The sequence below is a fragment of the Bicyclus anynana genome, chromosome 6 (genome assembly GCF_947172395.1).
Source record: "Bicyclus anynana chromosome 6, ilBicAnyn1.1, whole genome shotgun sequence".
NCBI classification, from domain to species: Eukaryota; Metazoa; Arthropoda; class Insecta; order Lepidoptera; family Nymphalidae; genus Bicyclus; species Bicyclus anynana.
The window spans coordinates 17,247,400-17,257,894 of record NC_069088.1 but is presented as its reverse complement, the minus strand read 5'-3'; the positions used below and the strand labels follow the sequence as shown (position 1 = coordinate 17,257,894).

Genomic DNA, 10,495 nt, shown 5'->3' with positions numbered 1-10,495 from the left:
TTATAAGCCGGTTCCAGATCGCTGAACATTCTGAGTACAGTGCCCGTGACGTGTTTGTTGCGGTGGAAGGAAAATATTCAAATGAAGCGAACCTGCCTTGTCACTTGAGGTTTGTATGAGATGAGCAGGAAATTACCTACCTACCAACTTACGTAATCCACCCACAAAATTGATTATTATTATGTAGGTAGCTACAAAAGTGTATCTAAAAAAACAAAATAAAGCTTTATATAACAACTCTCTCAACATTTTCAAATTGTTTGACCAGTAAAAGCCCAAGAGAAAAATTATTCTTCGTTACAGATACGTAAATTATGGAAGAAAATAGAATAATAAATGATAATAAATTAGTTTCTTCTTGAAAACAACATTTTTAACACCATTTTCCATTAGTTTATATTAAATATTTTATCTCATTTCTAAGATAATTCTTTAATTTCTGAACAGAATCACTTGAGTTGACAACATTTTGACATTGACATACATGGCGTTAAGATACCTGTCAAATGCTCTCTTGCCTGCGTACGATTATGAACTTTAAGACCTATTTGATAAAGACTAGTTTAAAAAATAATAATCAACTTTGTCTTGTGAAAATTGTGAATGTGATTGTGATTGTAAAAATTGCAGGCTGCGGTGCGGTGCGTTTAACGTTAACTCTTGAAATGGGAACAAAACGAAAGTTAGAGAATAAATTATTAGTATACAGTTACGTCCCACTTTAAGACGACGTGTAGCTTAGATCATTAAATTTACACATTTGCGGTGTACTCGGCAAAAGGTTGGCGTTGAAAAATGTTGAATATATTGGACCTAGGTTTCCTAAGTTTAGCTCTTACTGTTGCATTTACAGGTTTTGTGATAAAGAATTATGAAAAACACGTACCGGCTTTCATTATAAAAGGGTTTAAATACGGTTCATTTGCATACCAAGGTTCAGGTGCCAATTATTTACAAATTATAGAAGTGCCAAAAGCTTTATACAGACATTTCTATGCATTTTCATCTATTTTTAGTGCAGTGACTTTATTATACGCTATATTAGTGTATTATTTTGAATTTACTGTGCATAGATATATCATCCTATTTGTAAAATTATTATTGGAGCAGGACGAGCCCTCAGGTAAACATTTTGTGATTAATTTTATAATTGAAACTATTGTAACAATTTTGTCTGGGTAACATTCAAGTATTTTGAATTACTTTCTTGGTTGTGTGTGTATGTAAATGAAGTTTTAATAAAACAAACTAGTAGGATGCAGTTGTACACTTTGCCTATTCTAGGTACTTGTGAAAATTCCATCATAATCTGTTGATGTTCCATGAATAAATGTAAATAAGCAGGCAAAACTTAAAAAGCCTGCTTCCATCTTAGACTACATCATCACTTACCATCAGGTGAGATGTGTAGTCAAGGGCTAACTTATAAAGAATAAAAAATAAAAAAAAATCACCATCAGATGATAATGATAATGAATGGGACAAATGGCTTAACATTTGAGTACAATACTACCAACTTCCCTACTTTGGGCTACAAATTTACTGAGACTTTCTTAAAAGAAAACTGTCCAGCGTTGTGCACTTCATAGATGTTTAATGCACTGCCTCTGGTTTGTAATGGTGTCCATTACAAACCAGAATTGGAAGAGGTATTTTGCATTTTGTGTAAACTGTACAAATAGTGCATACTTTAGTCAAACACATTGTACACCCCACTGGCTGTGTCTCATAGCCTGACCCAGGAACTTGTGATCTGAAGCCATAGACCACTGGACCAAAGACAAAATCAGTTAAATAAAAACTATTTTTTTTTTTTCATTCCAGTGTCAGCAACTGCAGCCCTACTAGCTCTTGCACTACTCACCATCCAGTGTACAAGACGATGCTACGAGACATACTGTCTGCAAGTGTTTGCACAGTCCAGCAAGATGAACCTCAGCCACTATGTCGCAGGCCTGGTGCATTATTTTGCTGTGGTTGTTGCGGCTATAGGACAAGCACCACTATTTTGTGGTAAGAACGTTTTAGTGATCTCTCAGGCGAAGGCGATAACAGCTTACTGCAATATAGTCCTGGAACTCTACAGGTCCATTCTCTTTTTACAAACACTAACTCATTGAAAACTAAAAAAAAATAAGGGAATGACAGATCAGATCATTAACTTGATCGTGAGCTATCACAAAAGTCAATGACAAATGTCATTCCCATACACTTTTTAATTTGCGAAATGTTTGTGATTATAGAAAGAGAAACAATGTGCCACATGGCTACTGGCCTTTTTCCTAACTCAGTTCAATTAAGGATTTTATATAGAAATGCGCCGACTATGACTTTTGCCGATTAGCCGACTAGCCGATTAGTCGGTTGCAAAAATGTCGACTAGTCGGCCGATTAGTCAGCAATGCTGATCACGGGTCGGGGATTTCCGTTAAGCTATGTTTAGATACAGCTGATTTAAGCGCAAGTCGCTTGCGAGTGTGTCGATGTGTTTTTCTTAATTTTCATTTGCGCGTAATGGCGAGCTAACGAAGGATTATAATATTAAAAAAAAAGAATCCTGAGTGTTATGTTTCCCCTTGAGTGTACAAGAGGTAATAAATTTGCTGCAGTGCTCAACAAAATTTGTCATCACACTACAGCGTAGAAAATGCTAAGTAAAAGAAATCTTAATTAGGCAATACCAATCAATAACTCTGTAGATGTAAAATTATTATTATATTCACCACTCATGTTTTATAGTTGTTATTTTATCACAAAAATACAAACAATTTTTTATTAGATTTAAAATTTAATCATGACAAAAAGAAAATCTTTAGTAAAGATGTTTTTTTCTTCCTCAATACATACAAAATAATAAGCCGACTAGTCGGCGCTTTTTGCCGAGTAATCGGCTTTACCTACTAATCGGCAACTAGTCGGCGCATCACTAATTTTATATTGTCTTAATTAATTGAAATGTGCTAAAGTGGTAAGCTTAAGTTTTGGCCAGTCACTGCTCTACCAGCAAAGATATACTGCAAAAATCTATACTAATATTATAAAGAGGAAAGATTTCTATTTTTGTATGTAACATTCTAGTATAATGTTATGAAATATGCAGAAAATAATACTCCTATTAACTTGATGATGATTAAAAATTGATTTCAATACTTTAGTAACATTAATTTATTATTATAGTCATGTCCTTTAGCACATTTTTCGTGAAGGGGAAATTTTATAATTATTGGTTGAATAATTATGATGTGAAGCCATATTAGGATAACATGTTAAGAGTAAATATTAATACATAAGCAATTTGTTTACAGGCAACCAAAATCGTGAAAGAATACTATGGAATGACTCAAAAACTCTCACTCTGTCTGTACCAATAACCATAATATTCCTGTTGGCATGGTACGAACAATACAAAAGCAATGTGATATTTGCCAATTTGCGCAAAGACAAGAAGTCAGGCAAAGTTGTCACAGAGAGGCATAGTGTGCCTCATGGGAGATTATTCAATTATGTATCAAGTCCTCACAGACTGTACGAAGTTGTTATGTATGTGGTGTTGCTCATTCTAATACCTACAAGGACATTCTTTTGTATATTCTTATGGGTGATTTGTAATCAGGTGAGTGGTTGTATTTACATGCACTGTTTACGCACTTTTATTGAAAATCAAAACTTAAATGAAAGGAATAAGGTGTAGATTTGTTTAATTTACTGTTAACTTGCATCATTGATTTGAATGTGATACTTATTTTAATTGAGTTATTTGGTACATAGTCTATGTAAGTGATGAATGACAAATGATCGAAAAAATAGGTACCTATGTAATGCTAGTAAGTACATACTATTTTCTAATATAATATCCCATACAAAACTAATAAAAATTAATCTCACTGTTTTGTGTGAAAATTAGCAAATTTTATCATAACATATTATTTGAAATGATATCTGTCAAAGTTTCTATCAATTAGGGAACTTGTTGTTTAAAATAATTTTTACCATTCTCACTTTCAGATAGCTTATTCACTTAATTTTGTCTTTATCATTTGAATTAAGTAAGAAAGAGAGAAAACTTTCATTTAGACTCTCAGATACTTATCAGACGGTGGTGAACAGGTAATATTAGTGATATTGGCCCAAAGTCTTATTTTACATTTAAATTTCAGGTACAAACTGCTATACACGCTCACGAATGGTACAAGAAGACATTTAAAGACTACCCATCTAATAGAACTGCATTTATTCCTAATATTTATTAGATTTAGTAATTATAGTAAGGTTTAATTTGCTATTTACAGGGATCAAAATTGATTTGAAACTTAATATAGTAGATACTTTTAAAGAGGGAAAATAAAAAATGTAAACAAATTGACTGTACATAATTGCATGAGACAGAAATATGAAATTAGTATTATAATACAAAGGTTGTCTGTGTATTGTCTCGCCTCGTTAGTACTATAGACAATATAGATTAATATGTTTTTATAATCATTAAAATCAACTGATTCTTTTCTTACAAGCAAATTTGAAATTACGATAAATTATTTTTAATTCAAAGTCCAAATTTAATTAATGAGTACTTGTCAAATCTCACAATGTGCAGTAGATTAGCATAAACAAACTTTATTCTATGACAGTCAATAAGGATGTTTGTTACTAAAGACCTTGATAATTTATATCTATACTAATATTATAAAGAGGTAAAGTTTGTAAGTTTGTAACATTCTTTAAATGGGGTAATCTTCGAAAAAAATAATAAATCTACCTCTTTATAATATTGGCATAGAAGTCTCCATTTCCCTTGGTCATCCCACGACGCTCAAAGGGCTTGATCGATTTTGCTAAGGGTAGGGGTAAGGTAGGGAAGGTATAGGGTAGAGTACGGTACGGGTGGGGTAGAGTAGGGGTAGCGTAGGGGGAGGGTAGGGTAGGGGTAGTTGAAAGTTTACATCGAGTTTCACGCGGACGAAGTCGCGGGCGTCCGCTTTTCTTGTATAAAGCATTATGAAAACTAATATAGTATTTAATCATCTTTTTGATGAAATAATATATCAATAACACGTCTTTTATTCATTGACAGAATTGAGATTGGATTTTTATTTTTTTAAGTAAGTTACAGAGATTTTGCTTTTTTTAAATATGCTCCCAGCCCATTGCTAGATCAGCTCGGCGGCTCTTTGAGCTGTAACTTTGGTTTTTCTGCGTATCTCGTCATTTCCGATTCTATCATGCAGAGATACTCCGAGCTAGTGGCGTGCACTTCATACATGCATTAAAGCAATGCATATCCTAACAAATGTTGTGGTAATGTTTATCCAGTGCGCATTTTCCCAGTTTGGTTACATTGTCTTACTAGTGCGTATCCTGAACACCTATGCACGCCCCTGCTCCGAGCCAAGCGTCTGCGTAACTACATCGCGCGCAGTAGAAGACACCTCGAAAGTCGAAAGTACATATCTACTTGAATTTTCAAAGCATCAATGGAATGACTTTATTTATTTATAGTGTACTACTAAATATACCTACAGTCAATATGTAAGAATACATTGACTGCACCTTTAAAATATACTTCTCGTCAAAAAAATCGTAACTGTCCGCAAGTACTGTTCAGGCAGACCCTTTTGATTTTTTGATGCGAGGTATATTTTTAGAATTACTATTTATTGAGGCTAAGTGTATGCATAAATGTGAAATAAAATATATTTTTATATTTATTTTAATACATTTATTTACAGATCAATGAGAAATAAATTAATATTAAACTAAATAGTGGATTTTTATTAACAAAATACATCACTCACTATAATTGCACACATAACAACCACCTTAATACTTAAATGTGTCCTTATTTGAACAGGAAACTGAAAACAAAAAGAAAACATATCAGTACATTCCAAAATACACGGTAGAAAGTTTGTAATGCGTCACTTCATCTGAACGGATTCACACACTCATGATATGCGGGCGACGGGAGGGGAAGGACTGCGCGGGTATGAAGTTGTGCGCGCGGGGCATCGCCCCTCCCGGTCCGTCCAGACCATCGGGAGTGTTACGAACGAATTTGCCAAGCTATAAAAAACTATCTCTTTCTCTTTCGCCCCAACGCAAAGAAAGAGAGAGCTATATTCCCGGTTCCCGCTATTGGTAGATTTGTCACGGGATAATATTGTGGGTTAACTTCAATAAACAAAAAAGTAAACCTTGCTGTGTTTGTTGTGGGCTCTTCCTCCCTCCCTTGGATTCTTCCTCCTACCCTCGTAACTTTAATTTTACTTACTTACCACCATCATTTAAATTTGAATTTAAAGGGTTGCAAAAGTATCAAAATAAAATACATCACCTGTAAGGGTACCCCTGTGTTTTGGCCCTGAACACAGACAGCAGCAGCGAGAAGAACACACACACCAACACCAACCCGAAAACGGTCTGGAAGCGGCGTCTCTTTCCCTCCTGTGCGCGCTGCGCGTCCGTCCCGCTCACTCCGCCCGCCGCTTCGATCATCATGATCATGCCCACCACTACTGCGCCGTCTGATCACGATTTGTTAAGGATATTTAAGGGTATTTTTATAACACAATAGATCTCATGCTAAAAACCTTCAGACTAATAGTAGAAAGACCAGCACCCATATTCATGAACAAATTGTTCATAATTTTCTGAGGAAAACAAGCTTACATTTTTTTTCTTTACAAATTAGCCCTTGACTACAATTTCACCTGATGGTAAGTGATGATGCAATCTGATGGATGATGATGCAATCTGATGGATGATGATGCAATCTGATGGATGATGATGCAAATGATGGAAGCGGGCTAACTTGTTAGGAGGAGGATGAAAATCCACACCCCTTACGGTTTCTACAAGGCATCGTACCGGGATGCTAAATCGCTTGGCGGTACGTCTTTGCTTACATTTGGTATTCAACTACACAAAAAAGTATTTTTGATACATACTATGAAACATCAATACAATGGAGACATTTTTTTTAATCTCATTAGATCATTGTTCATAATATACTTTAAAAGAAAAGTTATACGAGGCAGGCAGGTCCTATACAATAATTGGTCTGAATAAAACCCCAGAAGAGTTCTTAATATTAAAAAAAAAAAAAAATTCTAATTCATATAGAAAAAATTAAAGTAATCATTAGTTTTAGATTAACAGTTAGGTAATGTGTTTTCCACTCAAATTAAATCCATTAATATGGGCCATCCTGTATATAATAAGTGCTAAAAAAGCATTATAAAAGGATACTCAATATAGCCACAATGTAGCTCTCCAACACAAACTGTCCGTGCGAGCCTCCGTTTATATACACCGGGCCATTCTTGGTCCTATGGAAGAATGGTGGGCCCCTTATCTGGTTCCACATCTGTCCTGACACCATGGCGAAGCAGAAGAACAAGGCGGCGACGGCCCACATTTGTTTGTTGTACAAAAATTCGAGGTTGTTACGGCGGAGGTACAAGAAACCAGCCACTAAGATGAAGAGCATGGAAAACGCTACTGCACCAGAGTAGTTTGGAGGGCGGAACACTCTTATCTGTGGAAGTAAATTAAAGGATGTATATTTAGTTATTTACAATAAAAAAATGCTGATAAGGCTCCATATGTCATTAATAGATGAAATACATGACATGAAAAAAAAGCAAGTGTTTATTGAAAAGATAAAAGCCTTAACCTTAATCTTAAAAAAAACTTCTGAGCTAATTTTAATAAAATTAAATTAATTTTATTTTTTTTAATTTAAATCATGTTCTTTGTACAATTGATTGATTTAATGAAACTGTTCCCTAAGTTGGGAGTGCATAAAACAATAATGTAAATAATGAAAAAAATCAATGTTACCCCTTACTAAAATGTTACCAAGGCCCATGATAAAAATAAGGTCCAGTTGAAATAATGAACAATTTTGAACTATATATTGTAGTTTTCACTAAAATCTGTGATAAACTGAACAGTAATTTTCTTTTGTGGTAATAAATGCTGTAATTACATGCTCATAGCTTTGTATCAGTTTGTATTTTATCATAATACCTAATTTCATATTTTCATAGTCATATTATAACTTGTTTTATTATACAGCAGTGATACACCTTGCCACAATCAGTGAGTATGAGTAATTTATTTTTACAGTTTCAATGTGACACAATTTTTACTCTGGTTAAAATTAAAACTTAAACAAAAAAAAAATTTTTTAATGCTAACCTATGTGCATATTAGGCAGAATAACATAAAATTGGCAATTTTGAAACCCCCGAATATCATGAAATTATTAATTACACTCTCAATCATGTCACCAATATTCTCTTTCAGTGACACTTTCAACCCCACAACTGATTTTCATCAAACATGTCTTAGAACTCACACATAAGTCACCTCTAATACTAAAAAAACTAAATTGCAATTGCTTCATCCATTCAGGAGCTATGGTGTCACAGACAGACAGACACATCTAACTTATATCACTATCAAATAATGATCAGCATAATCGGTTCAGCAATAGCATAAAGGATTAACAAATGTACAAACTTTCGTTTTTAATGTAATAGAGGATTAACAATTAACATAAATATACAATGTTCATTTTATATGATACACTAGGATGCTTGCTTGCAACTTCTGTCATGTGAAACTCAGTTTTTTTACCATATATCCATATTATGTTCATATCCATGTTACCATGGATTTTTCTGGGGTAAAAAGTTGCCTATGTGTTCAAATGAAGTCTGTTATCAATGTCCATCTGTACAATAGATGTACAGCTGGACTTATGTGTTTGTAAAATTAGTGTAATTTACCTGTATGTCTGTTCTATCCTGTATCCACTTAATAATGGCCTCTGCATGTATACCGGCCCTCTCAAAGTCCATAGAGTCAGCTGGTTTGGGTTTGCCCTTGGCAGGGAAGTGCATGATCACTGGTGCTGTAGTGAGACGCAGCTGGAATCAGAGGTTACAAATTTTTTTTTTTGACTTCATTTAGTAATCCATTTAAGTTGGAACTTTTTTAACATAAATAGGAGGTACTATAAATGCAGATCTTTGTTGTAAATGCAGTAGAGATATGTTTATAATTCTACTAGCAGATACTGCAGTTTCACTTGCGGTATCCCCATTCCCATTCCAGTAAGAATACACAGATAACATATATAGCTCTCGGGGATAGTGAAGATTGCCAATAGTAAAAGAATTTTTCAAATTGGTTCAGTAGTTTCAGAGCCTATTCAATGCAAACAAACAAACAAATCTTTCCTCTTTATAACATTAATATAGATAGTATAGATAATTTTAGTCTGCTCTGAATATGAGGCATATTATAACCATGTGCAACATGTAGTATTTTTTAACCAACTTGAAAAAAGGAGGAGGTTCCCAATTTGACACATTTTTTTTTAAATGTTTGTTACCTCAACTTTGTCATTTATTAACCAATTTGTAAGAGTATTCTTTTTTGTTTAAAAGAGTATTCTTCCAGATTGGTTCCATTTTTATGTTAAAAAGATTATTAATGGATATATTTATCAAATTTAACTAATTAGTAATTACCATTTGGAAGATATCAGATCCTTCATCAAAGTCAACTATACCAAAGAACATTTTATTACTATAAGATGGAGAGTATCGGAAGGAGTTGGCCACAATCAAATACTCGTCATAGACATGCTGGCATATAGCGCAGCGCCGCGCCGGGGCCATTGCGGTGAACATGACCACAAAGGAGTAGTCCCTGGGCGGAGACCGGACAAACTCCTTGAACTTGTTCAGATTCAGAGGTATTATTGACTGTTTCGCTGTCATATCTGTGAGTTGCTGGACTTTCTCCTCAAGCTGAAAAAATATATAGGCTTTTTATAGAATACATTTAAAACACATTTTTTTAGTGATAAAAGAAATTCGAATCCTACTAGTTTATCCGTAGCATTTCCTAACATCCAAAGAGAAGTAAAGAGGTTACATCTTGTAGTATCGCCCGAATCTTGAATATTTTTTTACTAAGAATGAGCTCCAGTTTTAAAGTGTGTCAAGTTTTCAGTTTTGGATAGAAAATAATTAGAATTATAGACTTTAAACTTCCAAATAGGACCGGCTTGTAATTTCTATAAAACTTACCCCTTTTGCTCTCGTTTGTGCATCGCTATTGTAGCATATAAGAACTATTGAGAAAATTAACAAGGATTTATACTTCATTTTGTCGATTTTTCTTTTAAAATTAAGTACCTATTTATATTCAATATAACAAATTCAATTTGGATTTTGATTTTCAGATTCAAAAGCCAATAGAAATTCGCCAAGTACAAATTGACACATAATTTGACACCTGACAGCTCGATGACAATCTTTTAGTACGTCATCGATAGAGATGCGATCCTAAAGTAAACAATAACCATAGAGAAGTGTGTAGTTTGTACTAGAACATCACGAAACCAAAAAGGGAAAGAAGTGTAAGATTTAGATCCATTTAAATGTTTCTATTGTTAGGGTGAAATTAAAAACTACACGAC

At 33.9% G+C, this 10,495-nt stretch overlaps 2 protein-coding genes across 2 annotated transcripts; one reads left to right on the top strand and one right to left on the bottom strand.

Moving 5' to 3' along the window:
* The first annotated feature begins 607 nt into the window (after positions 1–607).
* LOC112050560 (polyprenol reductase) lies at positions 608–5,758 on the top strand. The gene is made up of 4 exons (XM_024088851.2): positions 608–1,123; positions 1,825–2,013; positions 3,306–3,613; positions 4,158–5,758. Exons 1-4 carry the CDS (start codon positions 796–798, stop codon positions 4,248–4,250), a joined length of 918 nt encoding a protein of 305 aa, XP_023944619.2. The 5' UTR covers positions 608–795; the 3' UTR covers positions 4,251–5,758.
* On the bottom strand, positions 5,694–10,288 carry LOC112050559 (tumor suppressor candidate 3). Its single transcript, XM_024088849.2, has 6 exons — positions 10,104–10,288; positions 9,540–9,821; positions 8,793–8,933; positions 7,246–7,534; positions 6,332–6,521; positions 5,694–5,852 (listed from the first exon to the last, which is right to left on the bottom strand). Exons 1-6 carry the CDS (start codon positions 10,179–10,181, stop codon positions 5,837–5,839), a joined length of 996 nt encoding a protein of 331 aa, XP_023944617.2. The 5' UTR covers positions 10,182–10,288; the 3' UTR covers positions 5,694–5,836.
* Positions 10,289–10,495: the final 207 nt, after the last annotated feature.

What these genes read in the sequence shown, in the direction of transcription:
- LOC112050559 (XM_024088849.2), bottom strand. Translation starts at nt 10,181, where the DNA reads ATGAAGTATAAATCCTTGTTAATTTTCTCAATAGTTCTTATATGCTAC. An exon ending in GATCTGATATCTTCCAAATG is followed by an intron (nt 8,934 to 9,539) that starts GTAATTACTAAT and finishes CTCTGATTCCAG; the next exon opens with CTGCGTCTCACTACAGCACC. An exon ending in CTACATTGTGGCTATATTGA is followed by an intron (nt 6,522 to 7,245) that starts GTATCCTTTTAT and finishes AATCGTGATCAG; the next exon opens with ACGGCGCAGTAGTGGTGGGC.
- LOC112050560 (XM_024088851.2), top strand. Translation starts at nt 796, where the DNA reads ATGTTGAATATATTGGACCTAGGTTTCCTAAGTTTAGCTCTTACTGTT. An exon ending in ACAAGCACCACTATTTTGTG is followed by an intron (nt 2,014 to 3,305) that starts GTAAGAACGTTT and finishes ATTTGTTTACAG; the next exon opens with GCAACCAAAATCGTGAAAGA. An exon ending in TATGGGTGATTTGTAATCAG is followed by an intron (nt 3,614 to 4,157) that starts GTGAGTGGTTGT and finishes TTTAAATTTCAG; the next exon opens with GTACAAACTGCTATACACGC.